This window comes from Ixodes scapularis, unplaced genomic scaffold (genome assembly GCF_016920785.2).
Source record: "Ixodes scapularis isolate PalLabHiFi unplaced genomic scaffold, ASM1692078v2 PGA_scaffold4__175_contigs__length_147842914, whole genome shotgun sequence".
NCBI lineage: Eukaryota > Metazoa > Arthropoda > Arachnida > Ixodida > Ixodidae > Ixodes > Ixodes scapularis.
In genome coordinates, this window is record NW_024609879.1 from 115,334,800 (window position 1) to 115,357,133 (window position 22,334).

At 43.8% G+C, this 22,334-nt stretch overlaps 1 protein-coding gene and 1 non-coding gene across 2 annotated transcripts; one reads left to right on the forward strand and one right to left on the reverse strand.

Moving 5' to 3' along the window:
• Positions 1 to 751: 751 nt before the first annotated feature.
• LOC115309274 (b(0,+)-type amino acid transporter 1-like) lies at positions 752 to 12,434 on the reverse strand. Its single transcript, XM_029967474.4, has 7 exons — positions 12,395 to 12,434; positions 11,768 to 11,932; positions 11,119 to 11,220; positions 8,337 to 8,597; positions 2,213 to 2,338; positions 2,041 to 2,137; positions 752 to 1,532 (listed from the first exon to the last, which is right to left on the reverse strand). The coding sequence occupies exons 1-7, from the start codon at positions 12,432 to 12,434 to the stop codon at positions 752 to 754; spliced, it is 1,572 nt and encodes a 523-aa protein (XP_029823334.3).
• Positions 5,037 to 5,109, forward strand: Trnak-cuu. Its single transcript has one exon. It is a non-coding gene; the product is annotated as a tRNA-Lys (tRNA).
• Positions 12,435 to 22,334: the final 9,900 nt, after the last annotated feature.

Below are 22,334 nucleotides of genomic sequence, written 5' to 3' on the forward strand. Positions count from 1 at the left end.
GAAGCCTATCAGGTTATTACACACCTTCTGCAGACGTTTACATTTATCATGAAGCCAATAATTCTATCTCGTACATCTCCATGTATTACGGTCTGTGGAGATTGAGCAAAGCGAAGTGACGGCACTGGTGACCACCGTCTTGAATGTCTATGTCGAGAGTTTCCTTTTGTCGTAAGAGCAAAATAATCGGAAAACACGCGAGGTAATCACCGAGCGCACGAAGCCATTATATTAACGTTCCATGCACGGTTACACACGAATACCTATGTACAGCGCCACGCACCTATGAAGTGGTCCTGGTGCATGTAGATTCTTCTAGCCCGGATTTATTGTTATGTAAAATCTATGATGAAAAACAACAATATATACATATATGGTGGCACGGCATAAAATGCTATGTGACATTTCGAGGAAGTAATCCCGAACTCCTGCTAAATTAAAGCTTGTCTAATACAATTTTTTTTTTTGCAAACCAGTAAACTGGAATTTTACGCGACTCTAAATGACGTCAGTAAACACTAAATAAAAATATAATGTTTTTTGTTAAGTGCTTTAACTAACGAAATCTATTTTATTCAACACTTTTGGGGACGTTTTTTTCTCTATGGACTGTCAGAAATATATCTTTTCCTCATTCAACAAATTCAAAACGACGTACAGAAATAAAAAAAGGTAAATGCAATTAGTGTTACAGGACAATAAAGTCTCCCAAGAAAATCGTGGCTGAAGTAGAAGGTTCATGAACACATCATCATAACTTCTCTTTCAACATGAGTTCCAGCTCGTTCACGCAAGGCACGACCATCAATAGCTTTTGAACCAAATCGGTCGCCATCCGTCCCCCGGGAACCACACACTTAAAGCGTACAAAGAGGAGGTAATACAAACCGCTCAGCCCAAATATCGCCAGGATTATCAGGTACTGCAGATACTGCACGGGCCTCAGAAACGGAAGCACAACGAGCGCCACAGACACCAGCAGCTTCAAGACAGCCAGGACAGTGGGAACCCGGTAGGGTCTTTGGGCATTCTTCATCGTAAACCGAAGCACAAACAACGACAACACAATGAAAATGTCTCCTAGGCTTTCCACGAACACACGACCGGCTATGAGGACCCCGAGGGAGCCAGTTAAGGTGTAGGCGATGGCCAAGGAACCGCGGAGGAGGATGGACGTCAACGGTACGGACGTGTCCACAGTGATGAAGGAGAACACAAGGGGTAGGTGACCCTGCCTCGCTGCTGCCAGGACAACCCTGGCATTGCTGAAGAAACCGGCGCACAAGAGCCCGAAGGAGCTGACGGACACGCAGATCGGTACCATCCTTGCTGCCAGAGGTCCCCATGTGGCCATAGCGAAAGACACTGCGATGGCGTCTGTTGTGGCCATGGTGGTGGCATCGAGCGCCATCATGTAGGCGACGTTGATACACACGTAGATGAGGGTGACGGTGCATATTCCGCCCAGTAGTGCCCAAGGGATATTTCTTGTGGGGTCCTTGATTTCCTCGGCGATGTAGCTCATTTGTCTCCTGGGAAAAGAAAGTTACGGCACTTGTTTTCATTTGCGAATGAAAAGATCGAAAGTTTTAGTAACCGCAATAAAAAATCCGAAGAAAAAATCAGAAAGTCAGAAACGTGTGCATAAAAGACAGTACACGCCCCGCATTTCTCTAGCTGTCCGTGTCGACATTCTTAATCTGGTTTTGAAGGCGGATAAATAAATTTGGTTAATTAGTGAGTATTCCATTTATTAAATGAAGAACGCAGTCTTAAGTTTCTTTTCGAACAATCGCGAATGGTTCATTAAAAATTTTTCTCGTAGACAAGGTTAGGTGACCGCAGCGGCACAAGTGCATCCCATCTAGGGTATATTGGGCCGGAGTGTTGACCCAGATTACCCACGCTTAGCTAAGCTAAGGTGATCCCTTGATCTACTAAATGCCGTTTCTTGTGGCACTCATAAAAAATGCAGCTAACTTCTCCCATCTCACGTGCTACTCCTAAAGTGCAGTTACGTTAAGAAAACGATTCGTATACCATCCGCCATAGGCGTAGATGGCTCCATAGAAAGCAAGGACAAGGTTTCCTGGTTCCGTGGTATTTGTGAAGAAGGGCCCGTCTAGAAGGTGATTTTCTGAAATACGAATACCGAGGTGAGCATAATTGTCGGGATTTTTGGGCCAGTTAAAGCGCAGTCTATTTGTCTCACCTCTAAATGCGAAGACGACGCCAGTGATAATGATCGCCGTAAGGACTACACACTTGATGGAAGACAGGACGACTTGAATCCGTGCCGACGCTTTCACAGAGATGCAGTTGATGACCATGGCCAAGGCTGTAATTATTCACAGATGGAATTTCGTATTCTCAATCGTTTTTTTTTCTTTTGTAGCATGAGCTACACTGACCGAGGTTGAGCAGTTTCGCGTGGCTCCGAAAGAGCCGTGCTGCGCAAGCGCGAGGAATAGTGACATCGCACGGCGCACAGCTGGCGCGCCGTAGCCTCCGCCGCGCCGGTCTGCGCATTCCAGAGGAGTGCGCAGACCGGCGCACTCCTCTGGAGTGCGCCGGTCTGCGAATTTCTAAGAAGGAAATTCTAAGAGTATAAAAACAATATCTTTATGAAGGGCAGGATCTTGTTAACATTTTGGTTGCTTATCTTAGGGTTTATTTTTTGTGGTCCTCACTTAGTAACAGTCGGGTGCAGGAGAACTGGAGGACATGGATTCTTTTTTCAGTGCCCGAAACTGCGGTACAAAAAGCAAAACTTTTAGTCGAAGGAAAAGAAACAGAAAGAGGGACGTTTTAAACTCAGCTAGTTTCTTTGCTTCGACGAATTCTCATACACCATCTAAGGCCGATTGCAGCCATCACTGAACTTCCATAGAGAGGCCTACAGTTACAACAAAAGAGCAGGTTACCAGACATTGAACACACCCCTGTATCGCGAACATTGGTCACTTAGAAGATGCACAAAAATTAGCGTTTATTCATTCTTCCCTTGTCTTCTCCCTTTAAACCGAAAAACGAATCCAACCTTGTAACTAACTTGCAGACTGACCTCCCAGAAGCCTTACCCTCGTCTTCACTTGCTCTTCTTCAATCATTCCCTGACTGGGATGACTTTATAGAACGTAGTAAAGCAGATTATGAAAGTAACTCTTTCACACTGTTACATGTTAATATTAGAAGTATGCAGAAACCAGGGCTGTAACCAGGGGGGGGGGGGGGTTAGGGGGTTCTGACCCCCCCCCCCCCCCGAAATATTTTTCTGGGTATGGCCCTGGTCGGTGCACTGGCAGCCAGCCGATTTTAATCTGCACCTCTGCGCACGCGCAGTGGCGCCGGTCGGCTACCGGGTACCAAACCGGGACCGGTTCTCCGGTTTGCTGTAACTCTCAATTATATGCCACCGATGCACATGATTCATAGGCGAAAATAAGACAATAGACACTTTCAATATGGCCGCCGTTGTCCCCGAAACCCCCCCCCCCCCCCCCCCCCCCCCGAAATTTTTTTCTGGGTACGGCCCTGGCAGAAACACTGGGATCAATTGAATGTCTACTTGTCAGACAGGTTGAGTAGCCTAGATGCGTTAATATTGACCGAAATCAATGTTGATGAGGCTGCCTGTTTAGGATACAAATTAAATAATTTCAGCTCTTTGTCGTGAAAAACGTAAAGGAGGGGGTGTTTTGATGTTTGTATGGGATGACTGGGTGCCAGAGCGCCTGGAGACAACGTTTGCTACTGCAGAAGTGAAAGTAGCGTCAATATACTGACAAGATGAGTCGTTTACAGTCTGTGCTCTGTACAGACCTCCAACCTACAACGTAGCTCCCTTCTGCGAAGAATTAAGTTCTCTCTTAAAAAAAAATTAACAATAACCCTCACCTGATTTTGGCAGGTGATTTCAACATAGACGCTAAAACCTTTCTAGAGGTGGATCATCGGAGTACCTAAATATATTAGCTGAATTTGGATTGGAAAATACTATCCAAGACTATACGAGAGAGGAATGTTTAGGGGATAGTATAACGAGAAGTTGTATCGATCATATCATTGTAAGAGTAAATGAAATGAGGGTATTATCTGGACTTATTAAACAAAACAAATAAGTTGCTGATCACTACTTTATAGTAACAACACTACTCCAAGAAAAGGATGGTGATAACTCGTATGTGGAAAATGAAAATGTAATTATTTTTTGACAACAGAAATATTGACAGATTAATTCAAGCTTATGATCGGAATTTGCTTACTGAATATGACCATATCACTGCTTACCAACACCTAAGAGATAAATTCCCGGAAATATATTTGAAATCAAGAAAAACAAAAATACTCAAAAAAAGAAACGATAACAATGTATGGATTCATAAATATATAATGGAGCTCTGCTACCCAAAAGACAACCGTTGGGAAATATGTAAGCAAAACCCAGGTAATCAGGTTCTGAGAGAGGAATTCCGAAAAATGAGAAAAAAGTAACAGCAACCGTACGGTTAGCAAAAAAGAAATATTTCCTGAATGAATTCAAAATTCAAAGGATGCAAAGGTAACTCTCAAAGAACCTGGGAACTTACACGACGTGCTTGAGCGGATGCGGAACGCGGGCCTAACAATCAATCCGAGGAAAGTTCAACTGGCCGAGCCCAAAATTAACCTCCTCGGATTTGTTGTCGATAGCGGCACGCTCCGTCCCAACGAAGAAAAACTGCGCGCACTAACTGAGTACCCGCGCCCCCATGACGTGAAAAGTTTACAGCGATATCTCGGAATGATTGCATTCTATAGGGATTTCATTCCTTACTGCTCCGAGATTTCTCAGCCGCTTAATCACCTCCTTCGAAAAGGCGTCAAATGGTGTTGGAGCGAAGAACAACAAAGCGCATTCGCAGCTTTATCAAAGGCAGTGACAGAGAACGCGTGTCTGCATCTTCCCGACCTAAACCAACCATTCGTTTTGCAGACAGATGCAAGTGATTGTGGCGTCGGAGCTGTTTTACTGCAGGAACATGATGGTACACTTCGCCCGGCTAGCTCAGTCGGTAGAGCACGAGACTCTTAATTTCGGGGTCGTAGGTTCGAGCCCCACGTTGGGCGCCATGTGGTAGGGTTGCCTTGCTGCATGCCCATCCGGGAGGAACAACACGGAGCCGGGGTTTCCAAAAACGAGAAACTACATTTATTAAAGTAACATCAAAGGGTTGTTAGTAATAAAGTATAATAATGCCGGGCATTCAACCTACACGTCCCTGTGTCGCCGGACCGTCTCCCCCTACTGTGGGCGTGTCCCCCTCTTTTATCCACTTGCGCGACCGGACGTTTGCGCGGCCCAGATGTTCTCTGGGTGGTCGTAGCGGCCTCTGGTGGTGGTGGCCGGCCCTCGCTCCCACAAAATATATTTGAAATCAAGAAAAACAAAAATACTCAAAAAAAGAAACGATAACAATGTATGGATTCATAAATATATAATGGAGCTCTGCTACCCAAAAGACAACCGTTGGGAAATGTGTAAGCAAAAGCCAGGTAATCAGGTTCTGAGAGAGGAATTTCGAAAAATGAGAAATAAAGTAACAGCAACCATACGGTTAGCAAAAAAGAAATATTTCCTGAATGAATTCAAAGGATGCAAAGGTAACTCTCAAAGAACCTGGGAAATTACACGACAGTTAGCTGGTCTGAAGGCAAAACAAAACATTGATGAAGCAATCACAAAAGCTTTTGGAAAAACAACAGATTTTCGAGACACCCGGAAACGCTTTCAATCATACGTTTATTGATACTGTAAAAAGTTTAAGAAACATGATAAATAAAAGTGACGAGTCCGTTATCGACACTAAAACTAATATGACATCAGCGTATTTGCCTTTGATGACTGAGTGCGAGCTAGAGGAAATACTTTCTGGTATGTCTTTACTGAAGCCAGCCGGTCAGGATCTAATGCGAGGGCGGGACCTTTACTGTAATTTCGAGAAATTGAAAAATGCTTTACTTGCGATTCTTAATGGCATATTTGAAAGCGGAAATATTCCAGATGGGATGAAAGTGTCTATCATCAGACAACTATACAAAAAAAGGATAAAAAAAGAACTGAAAAATTATAGGCCAATATCTATACTTCCAGCTCTAACTCATATCATAGAAAAGCATTTAGCGAAAGTGATGACATCATTCTGTGAGAAATTCTCTTAAATACACTCCTCACCAATACGGGTTTCGCAAACAAAAAAACACGACTTTGTTTATGGAAAACTTTTCAGACATCATTTATCACTCGTTAAACAATACTCAAATCGCTCTTGCACTGTTCCTTGACCTATCTAGAGCATTCGATACCATAGACCATTCAATTATGCTAGCTAAACTATACAGAATGGGTTTCAGGGGGCCATTTTATACACTTTTGAAAAATTATTTCAAGAACAGATTTTAAATGGTGAAGTTTAAGGGTCAAAGTGACCCAATTCAAATGAAATTCGGTGTCCCACAGGGATCGACTCTGGGTCCTTTACTCTTTAACATTTACATTAATGGTATAGGTAATCTTAACCTTAAACCAAATCTATTCCAATACGCAGATGACACAGCCTTAATACTACCACACGAACAATATAATCTCGCTGCTCCGATTTTACAATGTGATATAGTGGAATTAATGAGTTGGTTTAAAAATAATTATATTTTTGTCAACAGCGACAAGTCTAAACTGATGTGATTTCGAAACCCTCATAAACATGTTCCATTTGATGTTCCTCTATTTCTTCATGATCGACAGTCTCATCAGTGCAACTGCCAAAGAATGGAAAATATTAAAACAACACCCTAACTTGGTCTGCATTTCGACGAACATGTTTCATGGGGTAATCACATTGAACAAATTACACAAAAACTTCGTGTTGTCTCAGCATATCTTCATAAGCTGAAACGTGGCTGTGACATCAATTTGAGGAGAGAGGTGTACCTTTCATTGGGGGAATCTGCACTCCGTTACGGTATTACAATATGCGGAACATGCGCTAAATACAATTGACACAAAATCGATAATATCATAAATAGATGCGTTAATAATATAGTATATGGGTCTAAATATGAGCCTCTTGAAACTGAAGAAAGAATGAATGCAGTCGGAATATTATCTTTTGAAAATGTATTTAAATTTGTTGTTTTAACCAGCCACTATTTCTCCAGTGAGTTCAGAGACATACCAAACAGAATAAAAACACTCCAACACACAGAAACCTATGCCATTCCAAAAATATATACAAACTACGGAAAAAAAACAAAGACAGTATTATGTTCCTGAGATATTTAACAACTTACCTAAAGATCTCCTTAACCTGTCATTCAAGAAGCAGATGAACAAGGAGATAAAAGAGTGGTGTTTTTCTGTCTAGTGATGTAATGAACGATAAAAGATGTACGTACATACTGATTTGTGGAAATTGTTTGTTTGATGTCTATTCGGTTACCATGACTGAGTTTATTATTGCATTCGGTGTTACGTAGCGCATAAATTTGTTATTAGTTTGTTACGACTGACTGACTGTTTTTCAGTGTTGCATCTGTTGTTGCATTTCGCGTTGAATTTTGTAGTACCATTTTTGTAATTTTCTCTCCTTTTTTATCCTAATCATATAGGATGTTAAGTGCCGTATGTGTTTGTGATTCATTTAATTGTGAATTATATTTATGTCTACAAGATAAATATAATTACTGCCATGTCCCGCATACAAGCGTTCTACACTTAAGCGGGCTGGATTGTTTGCCGGTTTTTCATTGAAAATAAACTTTATCCTTATCCTTCTTGTACACAGAAACATCAAGAAGCAACTGTTGTTTAGTTCAAACAAGGGGACTTTGTTAGTTCGAAACGTGTAAGGTTAATGTAAAACGCTTGCGCAATGTTGGGTAACAGTTCATTTGGTTCGTTTCATTTGCCCACCACAAACATAAATAGGGTTAAAAGCTGACATTTTCAAAGGTGAATATATCAACCAATGAAAACCTGCTTGCATGTTTCCTTCTCCGGTTGTCCTTCCGTCACGCCATTCAAAGTTTATGTTCTCATTTGATGGCGTAGATAAAAAAAACAGAATGAAAACTTTTCTTGATTTAACTAAATATGGTAATCAGTAAAATGCAGATGTAACGTATATGTTACGATACGTTCCAATTTTTTAACTGTAACGGGAACGACTTCCTTTTTTCCATATAAAACTTGTAACGGGAACGCGTTCCAAAAAATAGAAGGAACGAGGAACGATCTTTCGTTCCTTTTTTTGAGGAACATGTACAACACTGACTGTATGCTAGATAAATGGACTCACTTATGAAGAGAAGAGCCACGCATATTTTCACCTCGTGCGGTGGGCCGCACCTAGGGTACACGATGCTGAGAGTGTAGCTCGCGAAGGTCAGTCCCTGAAGCGCGGCACTCATTGGATCCGAGACAAGGATGAAGGACCATGCGTGGAGCAGAGGGACGACGTCCCCGTACCTGCCCACCGACTTTCCACCGGCAATCAGGTAGGCGTAGTCTCCACCGGTGGCAGGAAGAAGCGCACCCAACTCGGCGTAGCATAAACCACCTGCAGTTTTCACAGTGTAATGATGATGAAGCTCCGGCAAAATTACGATAGTCGCTGATTTGCCTCAAAATTGGTTTAACACATTAAGAGACACATCTTAAATGCATCATGTCAACCAAGGCTTCTAATAATTTTACTTGTGTCGGGGTATCTGTTATGACATTCGCAGACGACGTCATGATCGGGCCCGCCTACTTAAATCTGCCACTAAGGGATGTCGAAAACGTCGAGCGCGCCAGCGTCGAGCTTAGCAGACGATCCTCTGAAACTTTTCACTGCTCCGGCGTGCGTCTTTTCCGGCGCGCTCGACGCTTCCGACATCTGTCGGCGCCAGATTTAACTAGTCGAGCATGGCAATGATGTTGTCTGCGAATGCCACGGCAGATAGACCAAAAATGTTTTTTTTTCTTTCCTTTTTATTTTCAACAAGGTAAGCGCGATACGTTGAGAAACCCATTTTGGCGGGCCGTCTCAACTGCCTTAGAAGCGTTGTTAACATGCTAGAAACCCAAACTGAAAGTCACTATTTTTTTTTTCACGGTGAAGTTTTAGGTTCGGTCTGAGAGGCTAAAAGGATGTACTCGCTACACTGAAATCCTGACGTCAACGTTGTAGTATGGCACGATATGGGGCATTACATCTTGTCCCCGATGGGTTAGAAGTTTTATGGTGTTAAATGAATGCTGGTTAAGCTCGCGCCGGCAACAAAAAGACACGTACGCAAAATACTGTGTTTTTATTTAAACTCCCCGCTTGACTAGAAAGTTATACATTTGACGTCGCCTGCACTGGAGAGCGCGGAAGCATTTGAATGTTGGTTTAAGCAGCACGTTGGTTTGCCGTTTTCTGAATAGCTATTTTTGATTTCAGAAATAATAAATATCATGGCCGGAGAGATCAAAGCCTGGGTTTTTCGAAGATGTGACAAAGTTTTAATAACCTAAAAAAAAAGTTAGAATTGTTGTTGAAAGAATTACTGACATCTTAAGAAACACATTGCCTGACGCATTCTCTCCGCACTTCTTTGGTCACCGACAGCTGAAGAAATGCTGAACGTGGCGAATCCCGCGCATCTCGCTATTGCCTCGCAGCGAATCAGGACGCGGAATTCGCCGATAAGAACGCCGAAGAACCAATCACGAAGCAAGTAGCGTGAATTAATATAATAAGCCACGCCCCGGCGTTTCTTAAGTTGTCGATGAATATAGTTTTTTTTAAATTTGTTCTTCAGGGCGATTTTGTGGGATAATACCACAATGTAATCGGTCACGCATTTACACGGATGCGACCGTTGTGCGTCAAGTCGGGATTCTACGAACAACGGTCGGGCGTAAGAGTGGGCGAAAACGAGCTATTCAAGGAGAGCGGACCCTCGGGTTTAAGATCGGGTGTAAGGGAACTAGAGAGAAGAGGATTGGGTGCGCGACATGGGTCCGCTCTCGATTCGATATACGCTTCGGTCGCGTCCATGCATACTTATACGGAGCGCAAGTTCGTCCACTTTTTTTTTTTTTTTGCAGAAGATTGTAATGACGTCAGGAAGACTCCGAGCGCTGATTGGTTCTGAATGAAGAATAGTGGGTTGTCCTCGAGGCAGCTTGCTTTGAGGTCTACCCACTATCTTTGAGTCAGAACCAATCAGAGCTCGGCGTCTTTCTGACGTCACAGCAACTCCCGCAAAAGAAGCAGACGAACTTGCGCTGTGCAGAGCCATTGGCTCCGGAACGATTTTAAGACGCTTAGGACTTGCCACGCTCGGCGTCTGCTAATATGTTGTACAAAAAGACTCTCTGTTCTGAGGTGTGTTTCTTGCTTGTACGACGCTTCTGGCACACTGGTCGTACACCCGCCGGCAATACGAAGGTGAGCACCTTACCTGGTTTCTTGTTTGTTTTACGGCTCCCTAAAACTACATTAACCCACAACGCCTCGAATGGTACGTGACTTGGGGATCTAAACTTTGCGTTCTAGCCCTCTTCTGGAACAGAGCTTGTTCCAAAACTTGCAGGAGCGTCAAAAACAAGACGAGGGCTGTTCACCTGCATATCGCTCACTGGTGTACAATACAAACTGTCTGCAGAAAGGCCCGAGACGTATACGCATATATATATATATATATATATATATATATTCTTCGTCTTCCTGACGAAGGCCGGACTCCGGCCGAAACGTCTAAGATTAAATCGTCCGTTGTTGCTGTTTTTCACTAAGGGTTTTTTCTTCTCAGTTTTATATATATATATATATATATATATATATATATATATATGTATGTATATATATAGTTATTTATTAAGCTAGTATGCTTCAAAAATCCGCTTGGGACGTGTCCGAGGATATGTCTTTCATCGGGTCCGCAAATAACACCATGTTTTTTGTATGATGCGTGAGAGCAGTTTGGCTGTGGCTTAGGCTGTCAGTTACCATAAGGTGCCACGAGGGTATTTATTTTCTTGTTCCTTATAGAAGGTTCCAGCTGGCAGTTGACACAGAGTATATACGCACTGTTAAGAGGGCTTACCTATAATAGTGATGATGCCAGACGCAGACCAGACGATCACGTCAACACCGACGGAACCGGAATTTCGAAAAACCGTGCTCGGTGTCACGAATATGCCTGAACCTGAAAACGAGTAGCGCACTGATTTTGGGAGTCTTGTTTCTCAACTTCGACCTTCAACATTTGGCATAGTTTTTTTCTTTTACAGTTAAGCGCAGTTGGCGGTTCTTTCGCATAAAAGTACATGCCGACGCTACACCGTTAAGACCAATTTCAAACAGGAACAGTGTCTTAGAGCCCGGTGTTACCGCGTGGTTTACGGGGTGGGGGATTCGGGGGGGGGGGGGGGGGTGCACTGCAGAGAACCTGTCCCGGGTTCAATCCCCACCCCTGCCCGTTTCGATCTCGATGAACATCGTACTGGCGTGCGGTCGTGTATCACTACTGCTTGATCTACGTTAAAGACACCAGGCTAACGGTTGTACTGCACTGGCTAAATTGCTGATCCACAGCTGAGACACCAGAAGCCCTTTGGGGCGGACTAACATCCGGCTGTCAAACCACGACAACGAATCAGGCCGTTTTTGTTTTACTTTTTTTTTTGTGTGTTATCGTCGTCAGGTAAGCTATCGGTCCTACCTTACAAGCCCGAAATGAGCAACATTCTTACCGATAACACTTCCTATGAGAAGTGCCGTAGCGCTCACCAGTCCCACTTCACGTTTGAGTCTGTGGCTCTCCGCTTCCGCAACCTTTACGCACTCCTTTGGCGCATTGTTATTGGCCTCATCGGTGTTGTTGTTGGGCGCCGAAGGCATATCTAATATGTTTGCTCCTGAAAAAAAAAATTACGTCACTTTTATGCTTTATAACCGGAGGGTCGTACATTTAAAAGCTCGTGATGCAAATCAACAGGTCAACTTAGGACCTCTGGATGGCGCGTTTTCGTGGACGTCTCATTGCCTTGTGTGTGGGGGGAGGGAGGAGGTGGAGATCCTGAGGCTTAGATAACCACACCTCAGTGATTCACGCGCTAGCCTATAGCCGGCTGTCAGATTTGCTTACGAGACGAGCGTAAGCAAATCTTGGAGCTGGTTAAAGAATAGTGCGTTAATCACTGAGGCGTGTTTACCTAAGCCTCAACTTCTTCTTTTTCTCGCTCCCTCCGTAAACCTGGGAGTGTGACTCTCATGAAAACGCGCCGACCCGAGCGTCGATATTTACTTGTTAACTTGGTACACGTAGTTCTTTTTCGAATTCGGACCCCAAGTCAGGTGGTGGACTCAAAATATCTCACCGTTGAGAACGGCCTTGTTTGTTTGAATATCTAAGTTCATATGCCACGTAACTGGCTGGGCTGCATCATTATGGTCTGTATTTTTCGTTCTAAAAACAACAACAACAACACACACACACACACGCAGACAACAGATCTGAAATGAAATTGTCGTCACCATTATTCTAACAATACATATAACGTTGTTTTCTGAACGCCATATACTAGAGCCCAAAATCAACAAAATGTATATACACCTTCTGGATTGATCTAAAGCCTGCTCAACGGTAAGAGCGAGCCTTAAACTTGTAACTAAACAATTTCGAAAATAAGTTAAATAACGCGTTATTTTAAAACGTCAAAACATGAACAGGCGATTTATGTCAGTGTGTTATAAGCAATTCAAATCAGAAGGTTCACTATTGTCACTGACAGTTATTTAAAGGCATGTTTATATAGCTTTTGTTAAATGCAGCTGTTTCGACACACTACTCCTTCTAAAAAGACGGTCACCTGTCTATCTCAGAGACACTTCGAACAGCAACCACGTCACCGAAGGTGTGCGCTCGTCTATTAGGTCTCGGAACAAAACGACTCCACGTTACTTTAATTTTCGACCGTTCGAAATCTAGTGAAACAAACAAACAAACAAACAAACAAACAAACAAACAAACAATATCAATCAATCAATCAATCTATCTATCTATCTATCTATCTATCTATCTATCTATCTATCTATCTATCTATCTATCTATCTATCTATCTATCTATCTATCTATCTATCTATCTATCTATCTATCTATCTGTCTGTCTGTCTGTCTGTCTGTCTGTCTGTCTGTCTGTCTATCTATCTATCTATCTATCTATCTATCTATCTATCCATATATATATATGTCTGTCTATCTATCTATCTATCTATCTATCTATCTATCTATCTATCTATCTATCTATCTATCTATCTATCTATCTATCTATCTATCTATCTATCTATCTGCCTATCTATCTATCTATCTGTGTATCTATCTCTCTGTGTGTCCGTCTGTCTTTCTATCTATCTATCTATCTTTCTATCTATCTATCTATCTATCTATCTATCTATCTATCTATCTATCTATCTATCTATCTATCTATCTATCTATCTATCTATCTGTCTATCTATCTATCTATCTATCTATCTATCTATCTGTCTATCTATCTCTCTGTGTGTCTGTCTGTCTATCTATCTATCTATCTATCTGTCTGTCTGTCTGTCTGTCTGTCTGTCTGTCTGTCTGTCTGTCTGTCTGTCCGTCCGTCCGTCCGTCCGTCCGTCCGTCCGTCCGTCCGTCCGTCCGTCCGTCTCTCTATATCTATCTATCTATCTATCTATCTATCTATCTATCTATCTATCTATCTATCTATCTCTAATTTCTAATTTCTAATCTATCTCTGTGAAACCTGCATAACTTTAAACATGCCCACCTTCCCTCATGCTCCAAAATATCTGGCTGGCGGGTCAAGAAAGTACAGCAGGCGTCATATAGTTCGGTGGTCTGGTTCATAAAGATAAACGTGAAATGGAATCTCGAAAAGTTATATTTGCGTCTAGAGCAGCATAATCTGCAAGGCGACCCTATCTTAAAAAAAAAACAAAAAAAAAACAAGAAAAAAAAACAATGTGCGATAAAAAGAACTATGCTAAATATAGTCACAGATTGATTCAGAAACGAAGGGCGTGTCTCATGGGAACGCCGATCACTTTGCGACTGGCTCTTCGGCGTCCTTATTGGAAAATACAGCAATTTCATTGGATGCTGAGCGATAATGAGATGCCGCTACTTGCCACGCCCATTGTTTCTTAAGTTGTCGGTCAGTACGAACAGCAAATAACCCCATATAACGCGACGAGGCTCATTTGATTTCAAATCGATGCGGAACGCAAATGTATCTGCTTCTTTTGCAGGCTGTTGAGGTGACTTCAAATTGCCGAGCTCTGATTGGCTCTGATTGGAGGGATAGAGGGCAGACCTCAATGCTAGCTGCCTTCATGTCTACCCACTATCCATCCAGTCGGAGCAAATCAGAGCTCGGCGTTCTTACGTCGCCGCAACCCTTGCGCAAGTAGCAGACGAACTTGCGCTGCGCAATGCACCTGATTATGGCACGCTGCCCCATCATTGTTTTCGACAAAATGAACCACTAAAAAACTAATAAACAAAACAATATCAAAAACTGGAATACACGTACCTTTTTCGCGCTTCAATTCAAATAATATATATATTTTTTTAGACTCGACACTATACTGCCGATACTGCGAGGACACTCTACTCCCTTCAATAGCATCTTTCCACTCTAATATCTGGTATGGGGAGTACTCGTGGTCGCGGTCACAGCGACTCGTCTTGAGATAACCTGTTTTGGCGGTGGCCACGCGTCGCTTGCCTGCTCGACGACTCGTAACACTTCGCTCGCCACTCACATTTCCCAGAAACAGCACGTAAGGTTTGTTTTCTCCGACGGCCACGATTGCACCGGCGACAGTAAGCTAACGACAAGAGCAACCTTGGATGTCCACGTAACGTCGTCATGCATGCGGTGGTCCGCCGATCACACCGTCGGGGTATTCCTTACTACGCCCGGCTGACACTGAAGGACACCCCTCTAGCAATTGCTTCCGTTCACGTAATGTCGCGAACGATGTTAACATGTTCTGTGTGCTGGGTATAGAAGGCGACGTGCATTGGAATGATGTTTCCATCATCAGACATCTATAGATACCTGGTGACCTTGAGTCGCTTACAGGTTACTCAAAACTTAACCGCACTCTGGTTATCTTAAAGCTTTTATTAGCGGCACTGTTTTATCGGCGATTTTCGTACCAGGTACGTACCTTTCAATCACTGCTGTGCAGGTTCGAACATGTTGCGTCAGTTCAGTTGTGACTGCGGTACAAGAAGTGACGGCTGCCCCACTTGCGATTCGCAAAGAGGAAGAGCAGCATTCCGTGATTTGTTTTTGCACTCTGAAATTGTGTCTGGTGGCGGTAATTTGTTGTCAACATGGAGGAAGTGTTTTGTCGTGAAGAACTGTGCTCGAATAAATACGCAAGTGCAAGGAAGGATGCACGAGTGTCGTTCATGGGGATGGAGCAGGACGCCCGTTCGCATCCCCGACCGATGACAACATTCAGTGTGCACGTGAACTGACACTGTCGTATGTAGGCGAGACAGTGGATCATGTGGCAAATCGTTTCTAAATCACTCAAAGCTCTGCCTATGTAACACTCCACGACAGAATTGGTTTTCGGAAGTTTGTGCGAAATGGGTACCGAAACATCTATGCGGGTAAGTCTTGAATACATGTACGAGTACATATGTATGTAACACGTAACACGTACCATATACGAGTACATATGTATGTAACACTATCGGGAATTAACACCACATCCATCTTACGTTTTGTGATACATTCGGTAAACCGAATAGTTTACTGAAAACTAAGAATAATATTAATAAATAGAAAGTCTTGAAATAAAGTAATGATTGCTCCGGGAGGACGTAATCAACCGCAATCGGATAAAATAAAGTTCTTTTTTTTTAGTTGCAAAAATATATTACGCATCGAGGAAAGCTTGCTTTGCACCCAAATGTAGCGCTCGCCATTCGCCACGTTCACTCCGACAGCGTTTGATTCAGCCAAGTGCTTTTGCGAAAAAGTAAAGCGTAGCGTGATTTCAGTAAAGCGTCGTAGACTATTGCTTGCTGAACGATAATGGAATATCTGAGCAAGCTGAACCCCCGCCCCCGGTCTGAAAAAAAAATTTGCAGTATTTAATAATTCACGTGGGAATGTGCTTAGCTGGCATTCCCCTGGGGATCATCATTAATAGCGACTGAGGCTGGGAAGCTCCTTTGTCGGGTCCTCAGCACGTCTTCTCCACTCGGACATCTGTTGTCGCTGCGGTATTTGTTGTGACTACTGTAGTGACAACAATTGCTTCATATTTTTAATCCAAGCGCAACAAGATCGCACCTTTCTCGCGTAAACTTTTAATGAAAATGCGGAAAATGGTCAACTTTGATCCTTCATTTTTTGTTTGTGGCAGCTGGGTGTTACTTCTATCTTGTGCGCGTCAAAATGTTTTACCACTTCGATTTTTTTCTGTCTAGACTGTAGACCGTTTATTCTACGGATGCCGTTTTGAAATATGCCATTGTTGTGTTGGGCGACAAAAACTGAAGTAAATAGTTTGAGCATAACTGCAATAAAAAATGTATAGCCAAGAAAAAAGTAAAACTATTGGGCACTAGCCCCGTCTAGCGCCTTTCAGTCGGCGACATTCCCAACAATCAGGGACATGGCCCGCTTGCGCCATCTAGCTCCAGACGCCGGTACTATGTCAAATGTTCAAAGGGAAAATTCGTTTTCTCACCGTAAAATATAAATAAGGACACATTTACCAAAGCGACTGTAGATATTGGTTCCTGATGGGCGTTTACATCGCCTCGACACAAAAAGAGAACCCAAAAAAGAGAGGAAGGTGCACGTTACAAACGCAATTGAAATTTTGCTCAGTTTCTATAAGAAATCTTGCAAGAAAGACGCACTTTGCGGTATTAAATTCATCTAGGCAGACTCCTAAAAAAGTAAGCATTGATTAAGAAGGCCGGGGCTGTGGCCGGCTCCTTTAGCCAGGTAGTTTCACGGTAGTACGATTCTGAAAAGTTCCTGAACCCATTTTGATCTACATACCTCCACGAGCAGCACCGCGAGCCGCACCGGGGGTCCGTACTTAGGTTGCGCGTCAGCGCTGAAGGTTTATAACTTTTGTCAACATATTTTGTATGAATTGTTTCCCCCACTTTTACAAACCAGCACGAGGTTACTTGTCGCAATTTCAATAAAGTATGTTTTCAGTTTCCTCGTTGTCGCGTTTTATATTTTTGAAAAATCGGTGAGTAAAAATCGGACGTAATTACCAAACAATCCAGAATAAATCGGGCTTTTCAAGGAGTCATTCCAAAATTTGGGGCTTGACGGGCTATGTTTAGACAGATCAGTAATTTAAATTAAAATTTTTGTTACGCGTTGGTTTCAGCGCGTCATTATTTTTATTTACACTCAGATAAATAAACAATGTACAAATGATACGCAAGAACAGAGTGTTCGAGCTCACATGATATTTCGTGTTTCTCAGATTTTCGTTTTTACTTATACATGATGTCTATATGAATGTCTAAAGGCCCGCTTCCGGCACACTTTTAAGCGTTTCCCCTTCACCATACTCCCATCCTTCATTTCTCCACATATTATCGAAGGTCAAAGTGGCGGGACAGCAATATTATACGTTAGAAAAGAGATAATTGTATATACCCTTGAAGTAGCGCAGGTACTCTTGTAACTTAAACAAAGCATTGTCGGCGCGAAATTTATTAGCTAGGCTATCGCGCCATAGAGTCATACCAAGGAATTACTGGGTCAGTACATAGCTTCCACGGACTTGCTTCCAACCTCCAGTAGCATTTAAGCTCGTTTAAAAGTGAATATGCGTCGCTGGTTTACGCAGCCTAGAAAAGACTTGTGATCTTGGAACTAGCGAATTTGGGGACGCAAGTAAAAGTGATCCTAGAATGTCTCCTAATTTCCAGACTGTCAGCTAGTCTTAGCTTCCAAGGTAAGTGGGTTTTCGGGGAGAAATCGGTTTTAACAGGTCTCATAAAACTCGTTCCGGGTGCACAAATCGGAAATATCGGATTTTACCCAAAAACGAAAGACTCTGGGTATTGGTTATGGTGTTTCTGCTGCCGTTCTAGTGTCCTATCATTTAAGAGCTATTTTGAGGTTCATCTATCTTTCAAAATGAGTCAGCAATAACTAAAGTAAAAAAGAAAACAAAAAAGAAACAAGCACATTATTTAGTTTTTGCTTTTCTGGTTCGCGTCGACAAAGTTAACAACTTAAACCGATCCGCTATTAGATATGTGCAAGGCACGTATCTATATACAGATTCCATGGAACGTCTTCCTTGGTGAAGCCTGCCTGTAACGCAGTGGAAGGTGCGGTGTCACAGGTCAACGAGCGTCTATAGGGAGTATTCACTGGACGCTGTTGCAACCGGGCGATGAGGAAGAAGAGAAGCGGCGGGAGCTCATGCATTTTGTAATTTTTATCAGTCTGAAAAACGAACAGTAAAGGAAAAGGTCGCACCGACCGATTTGTCTAGCGTAATTGGCTTCGTATTCCTTGGTTCCTTAACATATGGTGCCGAAACCCGGGAGTGTCCCGCATTACAAGGGCCCAAGCTACACGCCGCAGGGAATTTCAATCCTGCAGCTGCAACGGAATTCAGCAGTTCCTTGGCGGGAGCAGACCACTGGGAAAAGAACAGCGACGGAGCCTTGGCAGGCGACCATACGGCCTCGTAAATACGAATAGTCAATGGAAAGGCTGAAGGCTAGGCGGTCGGCTCGGCGGGCACAGAACACTAGGATAATGAACGACGCCAATCGAATTCTACAGGTTCCCAGCCCCGACCTAGCAAGAGTGCGTTCGATCAAGGACAGACTCACTACCAGCAATGCAGAGCTCCGACTACTTGACGGTGAGATAGAGCCGCTAATTCCAATCCAAGAACTGGAAAGTGAGTGCACCGCCACTGCAGAATACCAAGACGAAGCCGTCATGGTGATCAGCGAGTTGGAGACCAAGATTGAATCCCTACAATCGCAGAGAATAATAGCTTCGGCGGCGAGCACCGGAAACCAAACCGGCATTCAAGACAACGCAGCGAGACGTGGACCAAAGCTTCCGAAGCTGGAGCTATCTACCTTCGACGGAGAGCTAAGCAACTGGCTCACATTCTGGGAGCAGTTTGGTGGAGCCATCCATACCAATGCAACTTTAACAACCACAGATAAGTTCCACTACCTTCGTCGGTGTCTAACGGGAGATGCTGCTGCGGCGATTACCGGGCTACCAACAACAGAAATATGCTATGCCGAAGCGATCACCATCTTGCAACAGAGGTTTGGAGACCAGAGGAGAATAGAACGGCACCATCTGAATGCCCTCAGAAATCTACCGCACGTTGCTTCAGCTAATGACGTGAGAGGGTTGAGAAACCTGTATGACACCACGCAACTCAACGTTCGGTGTCTAAACTCTTTGAATGTTCCCACGTCAAGTTTTTCAGCCATGCTCTGTGACATTCTTGTCAGGGCCTTGCCTTACGAGGTTACAGTGGAGTATCACCGGCAAGTCAACAACACCGCTTTCACTAACGCAGCGGCTCAAGACCAAGGAGACGGATCGATGGCTGGAACTTCAAGGTCAGCGGATACTACGTCGGAGTCAGTGACCGAATTGAATGGAATGCTTCGCTTCCTGCGCGTGGAAGTAGAAAGCCGAGAAAGAAGTAGCCTTGAGGATGCTCGAGGTAAACACGAGACAAAGGTAAAGTCGTTTGCATCAGCATCAGCTCTTCATAACGCAACAAATGCTACACATTCTCAGTGTTTTTTTTTGTCATTCAAAGAAGCACACCACGCCATCTTGTGATTGCAGCAAACAGAGAGAGGAAAAATTAAGTCTGTTATCAACAGACTCCAGATGTTTCCGATGCACATTGAAAGGTCACCGAGCACGAGATTGCAGAAAAAAACCTCAGTTGCGCAGTTTGCAGAGCCAGACATGCAACCACAATGTGCGATCCTGAGTTTGTTAGGCGGATGAAGGAACGTTCGCCCCAAGGTAACGATACGATTTGCGTGTCTGCATCCAGCTCGGGCGCGCGCTCAGAAAAGAAGTTTAGTGACGGCATATATCTCCAGACGTTCAAGGCATTTTTAGTGACCAACGCTGGCAGCTGCTATGTCAAGGGAATAATCGACGGTGGCAGCCAGCGCACATTTATAAAAGAAGAGGTAGCGCAACGCCTAGTGATGAAAGTCCTGCGGAGAACAAAGATAGCACTCAACACTTTCGCCAGTAATTCTTCGAAGGTTACAGAGCGCAGTCCCGTTGTGGAGGTAAAGCCCAAAAGTCAATTTGACAATACAGAAATAACCTTTGAAGCAATTTCCATCCCGGTCATCTGCCAGGACGTATCTACGCCAACAACTGACATCCCGTTTGTGCGATTTCTGCGAGAAAGCAGTAAGAATTTGGCAGACGACGTGATTTTCCCAGGTGTAAAAACAGTTCCTGGAATAAGTCTGTTGATTGGATCCGACCAGTTGTGGAAGTTCTGCACAGGAGACGTGATCAGGTGCGCAGATGTGGACGGATTGGTAGCGATCAACACAAAGATGGGCTGGGCGCTGCAAGGTCCTTCAAGACAGGTGGGAAGGCTCCTATGGGATTCAAGTCTGATGATATGTGTCCTACAAGCGAAGACAAAGGAAACCCAAGTGGAAGAGGCGCTACAGTCCTTCTGGGAGTTAGACAGAATGGGAGTTGCCGACAGTGAGCTCGGAGACACTGATGCAGACACCATTACACACTTTGAGCAAAACATCATTAAGAAAAACGGACTATACGAAGTGGCTCTGCCGTGGAAAGAAGACGCTGTTGATATGCTGGCAAACAACCGGGAAGTTGCCATTTTACGTCTAGGGAGCTTGTTGAGAAGAATCTCACGAAGGGAGGGATTACTCAAGCGGTATGATCATGCAATGAGACAGTATTTGCGTGATGGGCATGCAGAAGTGATAAAGAGCAGAAAGGAAAGCGACTGCGCGCAGGTCATGTATTACATGCCGTATAAAGAAGTAATACGTGAAGATGCAACAACAACAAAGTTAAGGATCGTCTTCGACGCATCTTTTCATGCCAAAGGGTGCAGGTCGTTGAATGAGTGCCTAGTAACAGGACCCAACTTGAACCCCGAGCTTCTGCAGGTCCTGCTTCGGTTTAGATGGTACTCAGTTGCAATGACCGCCGACATTGAGAAAGCGTTTTTACAAATTGTCATCCGTGAAGATGATCGTGATGCTTGTAGATTTCTTTGGTTTGCTGAGGAGCCAAGTTTCCCTTTCAACAAGGAAGAAATTCAAGAGTGGAGGATGACTCGGGTTCCTTTCGGATTCACGTCTAGTTCGTTCATGCTCACAGCTACAATACAACATCACTTGAAGTTGGTCTGCGAAGAAGACCCACAATTAGCAGAGAAACTCAGGACATCTTTCTACGTTGATGATCTGCTGCTCGGAGCCGACGATATTGAGGATGCCGTGAGGCTCTACCACACTTCCAGGAACGTCATGAGACAGGCAGGAAGGACACTCCGGAAATGGACTGCGAACGATGAGCAACTGCAGGAGCAGTTCAACAAGGAGGAGCCAAAATTTATGACCGAAGAAAAAGCCTCTCACCTTCACCAATCTCCAAGGTACTTGGCGTGATGTGGGATCACGAAGGGGACTGCTTTATTTACAAAGTTGAAGCTTTGCTTGAATTCCTCTCAGCAAATGTGGACACTAAACGGTTCATCCTCAAGGCAGCCTCAAGAATATTCGATCCTCTTGGATTGATCGCGCCCTTCGTCCTAACAGCTAAGCTGCTATTTCAGAAGCTGTAGACATTGGGAATCAGCTGGGATGAAGAACTCCCCGTTGATTTGATCACTGAATGGCACGCTTGGACGGCGGACCTTGTTCAACTGCACTCGTTAAGTATACCAAGACATGTCAAGCGAGGCATCCAGGCAGGAGCCAACAAAGTACAGCTACACGTCTTCGTAGATGCAAGCACGAAAGCCTACGGATCTTGTGCGTACTTTAGAACAGCCGATGACCAAGGAAAAACAGCTACCATGTTAGTTGTTGCGAAGACAAAAGTGGCACCGATAAAACCTTTATCACTGCCTAGGTTGGAGCTGATGGGGGCGAATATTGGAGCCAGACTCCTACGATACATAAAACAGTCATATTATGACGTGGAACTTGATTACATTATGTGGACTGACTCAACGGTTGCCCTCAGT